At 43.8% G+C, this 17,712-nt stretch overlaps 1 protein-coding gene across 15 annotated transcripts in view; it reads right to left on the bottom strand.

Moving 5' to 3' along the window:
- The window catches only part of LOC125640550 (cohesin subunit SA-2), a 93,482-nt gene that overhangs the window by 2,526 nt on the left and 73,244 nt on the right, over positions 1-17,712 (bottom strand). For 10 of the 15 annotated variants that reach the window (XM_048859223.2, XM_075130965.1, XM_075130973.1 and 7 more), the window contains 10 exons: positions 15,951-16,031; positions 15,004-15,096; positions 13,493-13,658; positions 10,513-10,664; positions 9,708-9,809; positions 8,276-8,421; positions 8,051-8,179; positions 4,501-4,691; positions 1,694-1,868; positions 427-514 (listed from right to left, as the gene is read on the bottom strand). In XM_048859223.2, the coding sequence (XP_048715180.2) occupies positions 427-514; positions 1,694-1,868; positions 4,501-4,691; positions 8,051-8,179; positions 8,276-8,421; positions 9,708-9,809; positions 10,513-10,664; positions 13,493-13,658; positions 15,004-15,096; positions 15,951-16,031 (1,323 nt within the window). The remainder of the gene's footprint in view (positions 1-426; positions 515-1,693; positions 1,869-4,500; positions 4,692-8,050; positions 8,180-8,275; positions 8,422-9,707; positions 9,810-10,512; positions 10,665-13,492; positions 13,659-15,003; positions 15,097-15,950; positions 16,032-17,712) is intronic. The other 5 variants (XM_075130978.1, XM_075130989.1, XM_075130996.1 and 2 more) reach the window with 2 other exon arrangements.

Here is a 17,712-nt window from a genome sequence, read left to right as displayed (position 1 = left end):
ATATTTAGGGGACTTGGCTGGACATTACTCTAAAGGGTAAAATGTGTCCCTGCTGTAGACCAGGAAGAGCCATCTGCTCATAAACAAGTGCCTTCCAAGTATGTAGGAGGGGAATGGGTACCTTCTCTTGAAAGATCTTTGACAGCTGTTAATGTATGTAACAGGGCCTAGATGCTACTAGGAGAGGCTCCATAGACAAGCAAGAGAAAGAACCCATGTCAAGCTACGCATGGGGGAAAAATGAAAAGTCTTTCTTCCTCCCGCTTCTAGCAGCTGTAAAGGGGAGTAGGGTACATGGGGGGAGCAAAGACATGAGCTTGACAAACTGGCTTCTTGGGTTATGTACTATCACTTTTCTCCCCCTCCACACAGCAGCCCAAGTACAACTGTACAAATCTGGATAAGCCAAAACTAAACTACCATTACCTGGTCTGCGCCAACAACATCCACATCTTCGCCTACATCTTCTGCTCCACCATCTGCTGAGAAGTCTTCTGCCTTGATCACATCTTCGCTGGAACGAAAAGCCGAGCAGTTTAGTTCCTGGCCTGGAAACACACTTCCCTTTGACGGAGGTTCTATTTAGAATGTGTTTTGCTTGCGGCGCTAAAAGGGAGGGCAGATTTTAAAGACTGCATGCACATGATACAAGTTGCTTTTAGGATTCTTGCATAAAGAAGCCCAAAGTCTTTGGCCCAAAGTGGGGAAGAGCTTCATTATATTCTGATAAAACGAATTTTGATTCGTGCAACTTGGCACCAAACAACCAAAAAGTGTAAAAAAAAACAAAAAACAAAAAAAACCCCACCACCCACCTATGAGTCTGTCCAGTAAATCCATTTAAGGAGAGTGGGCGCTGTCACCCTGAAAACTGCATTTCTGGCTGGAGTTTGTGTTTTCCCTTTTAACCTTGACAAGTGACATCTCAGATTTCTGTACCTGAGATATTACAGAGAAAATATTGCTTTGTTTGTCTGTGTGTTTTCTTGGTGCACTGGATGGCACATGGAGTCTAGCCAGAGGCCCTGTTCTGTGGATAGTGTTGGGCACTTCCTCCATTATGTCATGTTCTGTGTGGAGCTCCCACACAGTTGGCCTCAGGCCCTGCAGGAAGGAATTCACCAGAAACACAGCAGCACAGCTGCTGAGGCCAAGACGATGTCTCCTTTTCCAATTTCTCTCTTAGGAGTAAAGAGGAGCTGGGGACAGGTGGGGTGGAGAAACACCCTTCTTCATTCCCAAACCCAGGGCTGGGTAGTAACTGGTACCTGGGAAGCCCCTTTCGCGCTCCACAAAGGGCTAGGGAGTGATTCAAATCTGAGGTGACGGGGCTGGAAAGCCCCATTCTTCCCTCTGCAACTTTTTCAATGGGACTGGGAACTACAGAAGTCAGGCAGGAAGCCTTCTCCTCCTTCCCCAGCTGCCTATAGGACTAGGGAGCAACGGGAGTCTGGGCAGCTAGGGGAGAGGGTTGTTCACTCCCTGTACGTCCAAGAGGAGAACACAGAAGTTAGAAGATAGAATCAGGAGGAGGGTATGGCCCCAGGCAACTGCTCCATAGCAGCACTGAGAACACAAGGAGTGCCCCAAGGTGTGAACTGTAAGACACTGCACTAATTGCACACAGTTTTGCAGTCTGCGTATTTGAAAAATCCCAGCTCTTTTAGGGGCTTGTGAACCATTTTTCCCTCACCGACGTCTTCTGCTCAGTGCCATTGGACAAAAGAATGGCAGACATTCTTGGAGACTTGTATCTTGAGACTTCAACCTCTTTCTGCTTTTCCCTGCTGCAGCAGTGAGTTCTGGAGTGCACAGGAAGTCTGGAGTCTTGTTTGTTGTCTCAGTGTGGCTGGTTTCAGGCAGGGACCCTGTAACAGACAATCAATAGCACTATTCTTCATTCTCGCTCTCTGAGACATTGAGAGAGGAATACTTCAAACAGCCCAAGAGAGAGGAAAAAGCAGCGTTTGTTACAATGGGTGCAGTCATTGTGGAAGCTAAATTCATAGAGACACTTTGAGCAAAGCATTCATTTTAAAATTCCACTGTGTTGAATGACCCAGCTAAAATCTATACAAAAACCCCCAAAATGACGGCTTGGGCAGTGGCTGATTTTGCACAGCGTATGTGAGACCTCCAGCTTAGGTTTCTGGGCCCTGACTCTTCCTCTCCAGACCAGAGGGCACTGTCAGTGCTGCACATGTTATACCAATAAAATAAAAACCAGCAGGATCTTATTAAAGGGGAAAAGGCAAAATACTATATTTATTGTGAATATAGAAAGAATCATAGTAAGCAGTTAGGTATAGCTATAACATTCCATTCAATCTCATATTTATTCACACATTCATTCATACACACACACACAGGTTCTGCAAGGTTGTTATCATAGTTACCAGCCTTAGAGGTGCTCATGCCAAGCCACTGGCCAGGTGGCCTGGACATGAAGAGGGAGCAGGGCCTTGTCAGATGCACATCTGATGCTCCTGGAAGTTGGTTTGCAGAATCAGACCCCAAAGTTCTCACTTTCAGAGTCCATTTTTATAGGAGTTTCTTCCTATGCCAGTCTATGGGAATTGCTTCATCATGCTGTTGCTGAATCAATCAGCAGATAGCACATTCCTGACGGCTCCGTGCTGCCAGATGTTATCTTGTTCTTTGGTTCTCCCATTCTTCAGGCTCTTGGGTGGATTCCAGTCTGCCCTCCGGGGGTCCTCTGGTTATTTCCACTTGACGCCTTCTTCAGCCGATGGACACTGGATTCTTAGGCTGGCACCTCCCTGATCATTCAGTTATTATCCACACCAAGCATCCATCCACATACATCCTCTATCTCTATTTTAATCACAATTGTTAACAAAGCTAGATGAATACAACAAAAGGGTGGGGAGTCTCTGGGTGCTGTTTCTATTGTTACAGAGTATTGCTTTGAGTCTCTCTCTGTGTGAGTAGTTGTTGTTACAAAGAATTGCTTTGAGAACAGACTCTGTCTTAGAATGTACTAACACAATTAGCAGCTTGCAAGTTTCACACATAGAAGGAGAGAAACAGTACCAAAAACCAAGAGACCTCTTAATTAGTAATACCCTGGAATTTAAACTATGGGAAATCAAACTCATTTGTGATTTTAATACAGAACTTCTTTAATATGATCTAACATAATAACTGTGCACATAGCCTCTCTGGAAAGGCAGACCACCTTTGTGACATGCTGCTGCAACCCCGCCATGTCTCCAGAGATCAGGGGTGGGCAAACTACAGCCCGCGGGCCAGATCTGGCCAATCAGGGCTTTGGATCCGGCCTACGGGATTGCCACCCCAGTGGCACTGCGGGCCCCGTGCCGCTCCCGGAAGCAGCCATCACCACGTCCCTGCGGCCTCTGGGGTGGGGAGTGGGGCAGAGAGCTCCGTGCGCTGGCCTTGCCTGCAGACACCTCTCCCCGCAGCTCCCATTGGCTGTGAACGGGGAACCACAGCCAATGCTTTGGGGCTTTAGGGAAGGTACCCACAGGGGAGGGCAGCGCGTGGAGCCCTCTGTCTCTTTCCCCTCCTCCCCCGCGCCTCCCTCCCCGGGGCCACAGGGACCTGGTGCCGGCCGCTTCCTGGAGCAGCGTGGGGCCAGGGCAGGCAGGCAACCTGCTCTGGCTCCACTCCATGCTGTTGCCACCCAGAGCCACTCCAGGTAAGCAGCACCTGGCCAGAGCCCACACCCCGACCCCCTGTCACACCCCACACCCTTCCTGCACCCCAAGCCCCTTCCCGGAGCCCCCTGCCACATCCCAAATCCCTACCGCACCTCAACCCCCTGCCCTGAGCCCCCTGCCGCACCCCAACCCCGTCCCAACCCTACATTCATGGCTCTGCATGCAATTTCCCTACCCAGATGTGGCCCTTGGGCCAAAAAGTTTGCCCACCCCTGCCATAGATACTGGACTCTGAAGGGAGTCCCATCAACTCCTCAGATGAAGGATGATGTGCAAAGCATAGCCCTGAGGATGGCTGTAAGCCAGAAAGGGAGGAATTAAAGGATCTTCTGGAGAGGATTCCCTTTGTTCTTCTAACAGAATACATCCCAAAAATAGCAACAGTAAGAATCTATATTTAGCACTTCTATAAATAACTGTTTTCATTATCATAGGGCTTCATAAAATTTATCTAATCCTCACAATACCACTGTGTGGAGTCAAGTAATATTATCCTCACTTAGACATGGAGAAACTGAGGCAGGGATGTTAAGTGACTGGCTCAAGGCTACCGAAGGCATGAATGACAGCAGGGACTAAAACAGAACTCGAGAGTTTCTGGCTCCCATACTCAGACCACTGGACCAAGCCTCTCTCCAGTGAATGATGAAAACAACAAATCTGAAGGGAAAAATATAGGGTTTAGAATGGCAAGTCTACAACAGCCCACACACTGCAGTATTTTAATGTGATATGTTATCCATTTTTACTGAGGACACAACCAATCAGATTTAACAAGATGGTGGAACTTTCATACCATTAGACAATTTTCTTTTAAAAGAAGATGTCTTAGATCTGCTTGTGGGTGACAATTCTCTTAAACTGCTGATAACAGAATTCTTCTCATCTTCATTTGCCAGCAAAGAGTTCCTGTACCAAACCAAGGGGTGCCATTCATCTCCTCTGCAAGATGCTGGCTCTGTTATATACCTCTGCAGGTAACCATACCTGGGGAAAAATGAGAAGTATAAGAAAAATCAAAATTTCTTCTGTAGCTATCTAGGCTAACCCTTCCTACATTCGGGTTTTTTCCCTCTCCTCTGCAATTGGGGAGGCAGAACCAGATCCATCAAGCAACAGAAAGAGGGAGGGCCTGGCTCCCCCTTCCGAGAAAACAAATCAGTGTGAGTGCTTCCGAAGCTGAAAGATTGCTCAGAACATTACAAACAACTCTTGAGTCCCAATAATTACAGAGCCACATCCATCTTTTAGTACAATTTCCTACACTCTAGCACAGGGAAAGTAACTGCTTGTTGCCGCTGCCAGGAAGCAATTTACTGGGTTGTTTTCTTGTAAGATAACCCCTCCCCAGCAACTGAAAGGTCTAGTCCTGCCTCCTCAACTGCAGAGCAGAGGGAAACCCAACTGAGAGGCATTCCCTTTGATTTAACAGCAAGACAAAATGAACTCCGGAATTAGAAAGCAGGGGTGGGGGCTGGCGGGCTCAATGCTTTCCAGCTACAGCTCATCACTTCCAATCCAGCCAGCACTGTTAAACCAGATCCCACGTTAGAACATGCACACCGTGAACATTTTATACATTTTAATATAATTAATTATATCAATAATTATTTTAATTATAATTTTATATTGTTATTACTACTCTGATTCGGAAGGCAGCCTGGAAAATATCAGAGCTTTCATCAAAACAAGAAAAAGACAGTCCTGGGAGGATGACTCAGATGATTAGAGTCATGCATCATGGAGACTCAACACACTGATTATGCAATATGTTAGTTTCAAACAAGAGTATACTGTAACTAAAATGTTAGGGTCTAATCCAACTCCCACTGATGTCAGTGGAAACACTCCTATTTTGAAGCCCTTAGCACTGTTTTTTTATTTAATAAATTGTTTCTATGTATACTTTGTGGCAAACACAAACTGACAAGTAAAATATTTTACCACTAAACTCCATATACTTAGAACATGTTGGCTATACTCCTTTCTAACAAATGTCCTTATTCTCTTTTTCATGTGTTATAGGTGCATTCACAAACGTTATGCAGGTCTGTTCACCAGTCCTGTGCCTGATTAATAATAAAAATGAAAATAACCAGATGTTTATTTTCAAAAGTTCATGTTGACTTAAAACATTCCATCCTGTAATTTATGGTGCAACTAAACCTAAATATTTCTAAAAGGAAATATAATCTCCAGACCTTGCAAGGCATTTTGAGCCTCCCAGAAAAGAAACTGTTACTTTACAAACATAGCTTGAATGTAGAGTTGTAGATAAAATTGCAATTTCCCCCTCCTTGAGAACTTTATTGTTTTTCATTTATTTCCAACATAGGTGGGCAAGTCAAAGACAGCTGAAGCTAAACTCTAGGTGTGTTTCTTGCTTGGTTCCTCACAAGAGTGGTCAAAAGATGAGCAAACCAGTAGGGATATTCCTGCTTTCTTGGAATATACCCACTGGAAAAAAAATTAGACACAGCCTCGGAAAATCATCATGAAAATTTACCATCCTGCCCATCCTGCTGATGAAATATTTTCCTTTATCATTTAAAAAAAAAAAGTTACTCTCCTAAGACAAATTGGTAAATAGAGTTTTGCAAGGGTGAATTAACAGAAATCCACCTAGGGGGAAAAGATCACCATATGGAAGAGAACGATTGCTTAAACCAAGTCCACATTGTGATGATGGAGTTAAACAAACGTTTGTGGAAGGTACAATCTAGTGGTACACACAAGAGATCCTGGCTGGCAAAAATGCAAAATTAGAAAGGGTAATTACTATAATTATACACTGATCAAAATCAAACAATCAGAGGTCACAATACAAAAAAGGGAATCTGCACACTGCACATTTTCCCCCTGCACGTTGCATTTTTATATCTTATTCATTTCTCAATATGCAGTCTGTGTATAACTGAATCCTGAATACATTTTGTTTGTCACGGATTAAGAGTAGCATGAGGTTAAACATTTTACCACTCTTAATCCTTGGCATACAAGTCATTTGAAGCTCTCCATGAAAGATCAGTTCCAACTGAACCCATGCTAATGCTATAACCAGTAAGCTTAACAATCCAGTAGTGAGCAAGTTACACGGGGCATGGCAGGATGCAGGCAGCATGCTTTTTTTCCTACTTGCTGCCTGGTTTCTTCTCTGTCATGAAACTTTACCTATTGACACTGACTAAGGAAGAAAAGAGAAGGAATGGAATGGAAGGAACCAAGGGACAGAAAGGAGGAAGGAGCTCCTGCAGTACCAGAGACAGAGAAGAGCAAACACTGAGGAAGCAGGGTCTATGGGTTTGTCTACACTTAAAACGCTGCAGCAGCGCTGCTGTAGCATTTAGTGAAGAGGCTACCTATGTTGACGGGAGAGTTTCTCCCATCCGTATAGGTACTCCACCTCCCCAAAAAGAAGGATGCCCTCTTGTCAACACAGCGCTGTTCACACCGGAGTTAGATCAGTACAACTATGTTGCTCAGGGGTGTTCTGATTGGATTTTCCACACCCCTGAACGATGTAGTTATACAAACATAAGTTGATAGCGTATACCAAGCCTAACAGACACTATCATATTCCTCTGTACTAGGGTACAAAATATCCAGAGCCATAAGAATAAATGGCCCAGTGTTATATTATTATTTTTTAATATTTACATTACAATAGCACCCAGAGGTGCCAATCAGAACCAGAATCCCATTCTGTCAGGGACTCTACAAAGACATAGTTCCTGCAGTGAAGAGCTTCATGCGACATATTTTGTAACAGAATCCTCAGAGAAGCTAGTCTGCCCCAGTCATATGGATTGTGGTTTTGGCTCCTTCCATTCCGTTGTCACTGTATTAACTCTATCTCCACCTCTTCTGCTTTGCTCCAGGACAGAACTTAAACTGTTTAACACTTGAGACCACCCTTAAAAAAAGGGTTCTATTTGCTCCTGCCAGCCAATATACCTCCCTCCCTCATATATAATGTTAACACCATTTTCCCCCATGGCCTTTTTTTTTTTTAAACACCTTTTTTTTTTATTTGGTTGTAATTATGGCTAAAAACTGATTGGGTATGTAGATGCACAACCCCAAAAAACCGCTAGCATAGACTGAAATGGAGAAGAAATCAAAACTGAAAAAGGGTCCAATCATCCACACTTCTGATGGGAAACCAAACAGATTTCCAAAGTTGGCCAGATAGAGAAGTACTTGACAATTCTTTCAACAATATCAAGCCATCCATTATACAAAGACACACTGTACAAAAACGATCTATGCACGAGTGTGTAAGTGCTGCATATGACATGCATCACCTAAGATCACTTGTCTGGCAGTAAGCAATAAAGGTAACTTACACTAATTTTTTGTCAGGCTTTAGTAGCTTATTGGAGAATTCACTGATGATTAACAGAAAGCTTAAATTTGGAGGCAGGCATTTCCCTTCCACTCCAGCAGCTCCTTGAAAGGCAAATTCAATCCCTTCTCTATTAGAGGGGAAAAAATAAGAGGGACAAGGTAACTTAACAGAGAAAATAAACACAAACAATGCCATGGACAATATATGGTTATGTGGCACATACTTGTGTATCATGGCTACTGATTCTCTGGATTTCACCTGATCCCAGCCAAATGTCAGTGAAAAGCGACGAGCAAGTTCTTTAATGTTTGTGAAAGACGAATCCATGCTGTGGGTACTACCATGGGTTTCTGTATGTTTCTGAAACAACTGCAAAACCACAAACACCAACATGTAAACTTCCAGGCAACAAAAGCACAAGGAGAACACACCAGCCATACAATACTTACCTCATGTAGAGCGAAGCATTGCAAAGGAAACGAACAAGCGCAGAACAAATTTATTTGCTGAAGAATCACACTCACTTGGAACAAACCTGAGAGGTTTGAGCACTGCCTGGGAAATTATCTGCAAAGGGTGCCACTCTGTTTAGCAGGTAGGATGCCTTACTTGCATAGGCCTCTAATCCTGCAAAATGATAAGTGCCTTCAACTCCCACTGAGATCAGTGGATCTAGTCAGAGGGCTTAATCTCACCCTGAGGGTTAGAGAAAATCAGAGCATGGATACACAACGGCTAGTTTTGAAAGAGAAGCAGCAACGCTTGCCCACGTAGTTGAGGGCATGACTGAGCCAACCGAGAGACACAGACCTTATTGCCAAGTTTTTTTCTAATAGAACATGTAGGTAGTTTGTTCCCTGCGACCTGAAAATTTTGAAGGTCAATGAAAGACCAACCTGGGCCAGTTGTCTATGTGATATGTAACAGACTTTCTGACTATGTGGGCAGAATATATGTGGCCAAATGCGGCTCACCCTCACTTTATCTCGTATTTCAGGGGTTGGGTCATGGATCTAAGCTCCTGGCGAAGTGTGTGAAGTCAGCAGAGCTCATATATCAGTCAATCTAGGAGGAGTCTGTTCTGCAACTTAGGAGTATGACATGGATGCTGGGAGAACAGATGTCCATGAGGAAACCAGGCTAGAGCAGTTTCTAAAACAGATTATTAGGCTCAATACTGCTATGGCAGAGTCGGTGTAACTAGAGGAGCAGGGGCCATCATCAGGTGTGTCCAATTTTTTCAATAAAAATCTAATTTAAATTCTCTAGTCAAGCATGGAAACAATGGGGGCCTGATCTCAGAAGGCACTGAACACCTCTGGAGAAATGCCAACCACCCCCAATTTCAGTGGGAGTTGAGGCTGCTCACCACTATGTAGCCAGAGGCCCTTAGTCTGTATCTTGCAACACAGGACGTTCCATGAATAATAACAATCCTAAAAGATCAGGTATTTGGCAAAAAAAATTAGGTTTTTACTCTTAGGCCAAAGGGCTCATAAGGTGCTTTGACAAAGAAAAGCACTTACATGAATTCAAGAAAGTGACTTTTTCACTATCTATTTAAATTAGTTTGAATAACTATGACAAGGTACCTAGAAAATTATAGTGTGGGGATGGCTTTCATCAGAGTCCCTTTCCTTCTGCATTACTCTTACCTGCTGCAGGCAGAGAATCAACGTCTTGGCACTCTGGATTTTGTTGTTATGCCTCGTCCTGCTCAGGGTTTCCTTAATTATATCTCCAAAATCATTGTAGGTCTATTAGTGCAAAAAATACATAACAGAAACATCACTACCTTACTACAGCTTTATGAATACACAATACCTGGGGTACACTCATGAAACACAGGAAAAACAGAGACTGCTAAGAAAAACTGAACAATTCATAAAATATTCCAGGTCCTAGGTATCTTGCTAAAAGGAACTTTTTTTACATGTTTTCACAAGGATAATTTTATTTATGCTCCCTTGTAAAGTACTGTGAGATCTATGGATGAAAAATAGTTAAGTATTATTCTGACAGGAGGACTGAATCAATGAGTTGGAAACAAAATATGGAGATTTTCACACCTAGACTACTGATTCACACCCAGCCCTGGCCACGTGGATACCAAGTGTCATCGCCAGCAGATGGCTATTGAAACCACTCATTTCACTCAAGTTTAGAGTGATCCTAGTGACCAAGTGCCACCACCACAAATGGCACCTCTCTGGCAGTCTTCTACAGAAGCCAGAGTTAATGAACGGGGAACTAAATTACCCTGTCTCTTAGTAATCATTCATTCTACTCTAAGGTACATTAGCAGAGCAGTGGGGAGAAGCCTGCACTGCTACTGTTCATTTCTGCAACCATTTTTGCATAAACAGATGACTCTGGCCTCCAAGGCTGCTAATCCAGCACCTTCCACAAGTACTAGAGTCACTTTCATGGCGTAAATGCATTTTCAAAGCTAAGTGTTACCTTCATATAGTGCTTATAGATCTCAGCAGCCGCAGACATCTCCACCACGGTAAACACAATTAGCTTGCAATAGACTGCAAGAAGACTCCGCCTCCTGTGTAAATCATTCAATTTGTAGCCCTCCTTTTCCCTCTCCTCCTCTTCTGTCAAGTCTAGGGAAATAAACATGCTTTAAGGCTTTGTTCTAACATTTTACTTAATGTATTTTATTTTTAAGGCCAACTTCAACCCAAATTACACAAACTCAGCTGTTTAGTCAACTCTCTAAATAACAGACACTATCCTTACCAAAGGATATAGGTTTATTTCCATTACAAAGCTCACAGCTGATGACAGTGCAAGCTACTTATTTGTATATCCTTTCTATTCTAATCTTTGTAGGGATTTCACATTTCTACCAGTCAGAATCTCCTTGTAAGATCCTGGCTATAGCTGTAGGACAGGACCAAAACACGGAACACAGAACAAAAACCAAACACATCTGACAGAAAAAGACCAGTGAACCATATCAACATCTTTTCTTTAAAAGAAATCAATGCCAGCACCCAGCACTCAATTCATGAGTAACTCCACAGAAACAAACCAGTACACACAGCCTGTGAGAGAAGAATTCAGTTGCAAGTTTCCAAGTAGTTATCAACACTGACATCTGACATTTACTTAGCATGTAAACTCTCTGGGGCAGGTCATTTTGTTCTGTGTATGTATAGTGCCTAGCACAATGGGGTCCTGGTCCATAACTGTGGGCCCCAGGATTACTTCAGTACAAATAATAATACATTTGGGAACCAATTGCTTTTACGGCTTTTGCCAGCCCTGTTGCTGGAGGTGCTTGGAGAGAGTTACCTGCGGAAGGAAAGCCTGGGAGAGTTAGACTCCTGCCTGGAGTGAATTCTGCCTCCTCGCTGCCAGAAAGCTTCCCTGATCTCTGGCCTAGGAATCCCACATGACCTGTTTCTGGCTTTCAAACCCAGCCTCTGGCCTAGGAACCAATGAGAGGCAGGTAGGCTGACCAGGAGTAAATGACTGTCAGGGTCAGAACTGACAAGGGGCAGCTGACAGATAACACAGGCAGATGGGCTCATGGGAGAGAAAAGATAAGGAATCACTCCTGGATGCAGGAGTTTGCTGAGTTTATTGTAGGGGAGAGAGTAAGACAGTGAGTTTGGAGGGGGAAGTTGGGACCCTTTGTTGGGAGGACTGAGGAATTGAAAATATGTTTCTTCTCATGTTCAATTCCTCAGAGCAAGTTGCTGGGTAAGTATCATAGAAATGTAGGGCTGGAAGGGACCTCAAAAGGTCAGCTAGTCCAGCCCTCTGCACTAAGGCAGACAAGTAAACCTAGACCATCCCTGAGAGGTGTTTGTCCAACTTGTTCCTAAAAAACTCCAATGAGGGGGTTCCACGACCTCCCTTAGAAGCCAATTCCAGACCTTAACTACCCTTATAGTTAGGAAGATTTTCCTATTATCTAACCTAAATCTACCTTGCTGCAGATTAAGCCAATTACTTCTTATCCTACCTTCATGGAGAACAATTGATCACAGTCCTCTTTTTAACAGCCCTTAACATATCTGAAGACGGTTATCAGGTTCCCCCTCAGTCTTCTTTTCTCAAGACTAAACATACCCTGTATTTTCAACTTTTCCTCAGAGGTCAGGCTGTCTAAACCTTTCATCATTTTTGTTGCTCTCCTCTGGACTTTCTCCAGTTTGTCCACATTTCTTAAAGTGTGGTGCCCAAAGCTGGACGCAGCTGAGGCCTCACCAGTGCCGAGTAGAGTGGGATGCTTACCTCCTATGTCCTACATACAACATGACTGTTAATACACCTTGGAATGATATTAGCCTTTTTCACAACTCTTTTTCTTTTTGTGATCCACTATCATCAGTTACCAGGGCGTGGATGGGCACCGACCAGGAGTCTTGCCTAATGGTTAGAACAGTTGTCGGTGCCTAGGGTCAAAGGTCAGATGTAATCGGATCAGAGGGGTTAGAACCGGGTTACCTGGAGGGAGGCAAAACTAGGTCCAAGGGTTCCAGGCAAAAGCAGGGCTGGAATAAGGCTGGGAACAAGGCAGGAGCAGGACTGAAATCAAGATGGAAGCAGGAGCTATTGCAGCTGTGGGCAAATGGTCGAAGCAGCCACTGAACTGTTGATTAAGAGCTGGTCTGCTGACCCGTCCAACTGATCAAGTGGTGTAGCCAATAAGGCAGCCTACGACAGGCCCGCTGCATTCATTAGGGTGCCCAGAGACTGGCTCTGTTGCAGGCCCCAATTCCTGATCCACTGTAACCACCAGATCCTTTTCAGCAGTACTACAACCTAGCCAGTTATAACCCATTTTGTAGTTGTGCATTTGATTTTTCCTTCCTAAGTGAATTTCCTCTTGTGGATTTCAGACCAATTCTCCAATTTATCAAGGTCGTATAGCCGCATCCTTGGTACCACAAAGAATTAGCAGCATCTTTTCAAAATCATTCACAACAAAACCTAATTATTGCATTACTATTCTAAATCTGTTTGAAAATGACAGAAGAACAGCAAATACCATAATACGTTCTGCAAAATCAAACTCACTCGAATAATATATATTATCCCTTAGTTTGATGGCTTGGAACTGTTATACATCAACTGATGCACAGTTCCTCAACTAAAATCCCTCCAGGACCATGGTTAACAGAATAATTCTAACCCATTGAAATCTATCTCAAGGTTTGATAGTGCTACCCATCATTGTACTATGTACCTCAGCCCCTTCCATATAAAAATCAATTAGCAATACCTCCTCTGGAAAAGCCACAGCAGACATAAATCTGTGTACACTGAGTGATCCATTTTGTTTGTATTCATATGCTACAGCTCTATTTGTAAAGAAATCAAAAAAATTAGCAGCCCCTCAGCCTGGCAATGTCAAATGCTGCAGATGAATGACATCAGAAAATGTTAGTTTACTTCCTTGCTGAGGACAGTGGCTGACCTTTGATTTCTTCTTTCTCCTCCGTGAAAACATGATCCTGGATAAACAAGAGCATTTTTGACTGAAGGGATGTGCTGGGAAGATACTGAAGGACTCCTACAGCTTCATCGTCACCTGAAGATTGGTGACTCAAAATCATCAGTAAATCACAGAGTATCATGAAGGCCTGTAACATACACACATGCCAAACAAGGATTTAGGAATTTGGGGGAAAGCCACCAGAACAATGATATTTTTTCATCTCCATTATCAACTATTATTCCTACAAGACCAAAGCTCTGTCTTTGAGCCTGGTCCCACAGGGGTGGAATACCATAGCTCAGCCCTTCTGGAGATGCCCCTGTAAGAGCTGCATGTTTAATCCCCACCCTGATCTCCTAAAGATTTTCTACCTTGTATAAAGAAGCTGCATTCTGTCATATGCCAATGTCACTCTTCTTAGAAGTCTGGGAAGCTGAACTACTGAGCACTTTCTCCCTGATTTTCCATTTCTGTAGTTACATTCTCAGCCATTAAACCCATTTTTTCAGGCATTTATAAACAAACGAGAGCAGTAAATACACTCACACCAACAGTGATTGTTAAAAGGAGAAGTGCAAATGCAAATATGAAAATTCAATTTACTTCAGTAATATGTGCTGAAAGTGCCCTGGCAACTACCCAAGTTAGAAGGAGCATTCACAGCACATCAGCAATGTAAAGAGCAACCTTTTGTCTTCTCTGCCACCACCCATTTAAGTTTCCTTGAGTCACGGATTGCCAACTCCCAATCCAGGGTGGCACCACAGCACACACCACGCTGTGACTCCAGTTTATATAATTATGTTAATACATTTAGTCTTCAAATCACCTGACAAATATTAATCCATCCCAACAACACCGCTTCAAGGTAAATTTTGTTATCTCTGCTTTAGAGATGGAAAGACTGAGGGAGTCAATGGCAGAACTGCAATTAGAACTCCGGAGTTCATAGCATCCGGTCCTGTGCTCAAACCTCTAGACTTCATCTGTTTCTTTCCTCCTCAGTGCCAGAGACCTACATTGTAGCCCAGACGCTGGGAAAGTTGTAGGGGGAGGAGGAAAGTTATATTACATTGTGCATTTTAGTAGTCTTATCATTATTTTACATGTAAAATTTAAGACTATTTTGAAAATCCTTACAATATATTTTGTTAATGAAGATCTGGCTACATGCAGCCCAAGGATTTTACTAGTGGCAGCATTTAGGACAAGTTATTGTTGAGGAGGAAAAAAATCTTCCTATTTACATTTTCAGTTCAGTTTTAATTAACAATGCAACTCAGACTTAGCCCCCATCCTGCACCTGGCTCCATGCAGATGTATTCCTGTGCGTGTGCAGGATGCTGTGGTAGTTCAGTGCTCTGGTTAACAAGGACTCCACTTATTTTAAAATAAGACTTTTAAAAAGCAAAATAAATGAGGAAAAGGAGCTAAAGGAGGAGTGAGCAAAACACACCATTAAACAAACTAGCCCCTACGGAGCCACTGACCTTTTCACTTAAATCTTTATCTTTATGGCTGAGGTAGCATGCACAAATCTGGCAGAAAAATCTCAACTCTCTGTTCAATGCCAAAAGAGTCTCCTAAAAAATTATGGAAGAAAAAACAAAGATTAGAGAAATGATGGGCATTGACACCTAGGTAGCCAAGGACAGGAGTGGAGCACCAAACCATGTATATCTATTGAATCAGTCCCTAAATGGTCAGCACCCTTCTATCACTTCCGAAACATCAAAAAACAAAAGATGCCAGTTCCATGTCAGTATCTTCTGTATACAGGGATACAAAAGAGGAAGAGAACAGATGGAAGAAAGCAGCAATACTCAGTGCAGCCAGAAATCTCTAGAGAAACTACACCGTTGTTTTTATTTGCTCATGGATCAAAACGTAGGCGAGTTCTCATTTTTGTAATTTAAAACTAAAATACCCCATTGAAGTGCTTAGTATGTTTTTGATGCTGCGTAGTATCAATTCACAAATAATAATTGTAACAGAAAACTGACGGTGAGATTGCCTAACACTTTCCCTGGGCATTCTTCATGCATACCATAGTGCACTAAACACAAACAAATATGCGGTATGTAAAGACTGAATTCCAAGGGTTTTCTTTGAATATTGTATTTTCACTGTTTTTTGTTCAGGAAACAATCCTTGTTTCCACCATATGCCAGGATTCAGAAGCACAAAACTTTGCACTGAACACAGATAAGCACTTGTTTAATTTAATTATGCCCTTACAGAGATTTTAGAATGTCTCCACTTTTCCAATATTAAAACACAGGAGAGAGAAATGCCTAATCCTAATTTGGTTTCTCCAACAAAATGTTCACAGCATCATTTTGGGAAAGCGTGTCTCTTCCAGCCATCAAAGGACAGCAAGTGAATGTGAACCTTTCAAGTGCACCACTTGGTTTCAGAATTATTTGCACTGGCCAACCTTGGAAGATGACCTCTCCACAGCTGAAGCTAGCTGCCATAAGAGAGCAAAGTATGTGCACTGTAGAGCTGGTAGGATCATCTGCAAATAAAAGTACATATCTTTTAATAATGTGAAAGGCTTTGTAGTGAAAGCAAAGAATCAACATCTCATACCCACAAGTACTCCTTTTCTTTTTGCGAATACAGACTAACACGGCTGTTACTCTGAAACCATCTCATATTCTGTATGCTGCTTGTACAAGTATTTCTGCAGCATGAGACATTTAGATCCCAAAAGCAGATTCAGTAGGTTTACATGCAACTAAGCATGACTTCCTCAGAACCTTTGTCTCTGGATTAAGTTCCTGATTCAGTAAAGCATTAAGGCTCATGGACTTCAATGCAGACTAAGCACATGCTTAAGTGCTTTGCTAAACTTGCACTAGGTAATCATGGCCAGTGGAGACTATCAGAATTAGCGTTAAAGCTGAACAGACAACTTGAGGTTTGTAGTTTAGACAATAGTTAAGGCTACATTTTAGTCACGGGTATTTTTAGTAAAAGTCATGGAGAGGTCACAGGCAGTAGACAAAAATTCATGGCCTGTGACCTGTCCATGACTTGTATTATATACCCTGACTAAATCTTGGGGGGAGGGTGGGAGCCCAGGGGGTGGCCCAGGATCCCCCACGAGTGCTGGGGGGGGTAGCCCAAGACCCCCGCGGGTACTGGGGGGCGCAGCTCAGGACCCCCACTGGTGCTGGGACGGGGGACAGGTTGGCAGGGCTGGCAGACTCCCTCCTTGGCTCCGCGCCTCCCCGGAAGCAGAAACATCCCCCTCCCTCTGCTCCTAGGCGGAGACATGGCCAGGCAGCTCTGCACGCTGCCTCCGCCCTGAGCACTGGCTCCGCAGCTCCCATTGACTGGGAACTGCAGCCAATGGTAGCTTCAGGGGCGGTGCCTGCAGGCAGCGGCAGCACGCAGAGCCCCCTGGCCGTGCTTCCGCCAAGGAGGGACGTTGCTGCTTCTGGGGAGCCCCCCGAGGTAAGCACCGCCCAGAGCCCTCACCCTCTCCCATGCCCCAATCCCCAGCCCTGAGCCCCCTCTCACACCCAAACTCCTGTTGCTGCTGGGGTGGAGGGCGCGGTAGGCCAGGACTGCCCCAGCAGCGGCCGGTGTGGCTGGCCAAGGGGCTGCCCCAGCTGCTCAGGCGGCCCCTGGACCAGCCGCACCAGCCGCTGCAGAAGTCACAGAGATCCTGGAAAGTCACGGAATCCATGACCTCCCTGACAAACTCGCAACCTTAACAATAGTTAATAAGCAAATTGGCTTCACTATAGTTCATTTTACAAGTAATGGGTCTGAAATATTTTCAATTCTGACGAAATTTAATCTGCGAGTGACAAGCAAATCCCTGAATTATCTGTACTTTGTTTAGAGCGACATTGCACAATTGAGAAAGAGAAGCCCTGTCTCTGATTCTAAGCAAACAACTAATCCAGATTCGGACAATAACACCCCCAGCACAGCATTGGACAATCTTTGCATTAAATTAATCCATGTCCTAATTCCACGGTCTTCAACAGGGTTATACCAGAGATGACGATGGCTCTCTGTGTCTTAGTTTCCCAAGCTGTGGAATGGGAATAATAACATCCATCTCCCTCACAGGATACTGTGTAAGGTAGAGCCCTGAAGCGGGACTGGGATCCCGTGGGTCCCACAGGATCTGCTGCCATAAAAGCAGGAGCGGGTAAAATGTATTTTGTTGTGGGTGGGAT

This window comes from Caretta caretta, chromosome 1 (genome assembly GCF_965140235.1).
Source record: "Caretta caretta isolate rCarCar2 chromosome 1, rCarCar1.hap1, whole genome shotgun sequence".
In the NCBI taxonomy this organism is placed as follows: domain Eukaryota; kingdom Metazoa; phylum Chordata; order Testudines; family Cheloniidae; genus Caretta; species Caretta caretta.
This window is presented reverse-complemented; position numbering and strand designations above follow the sequence as displayed.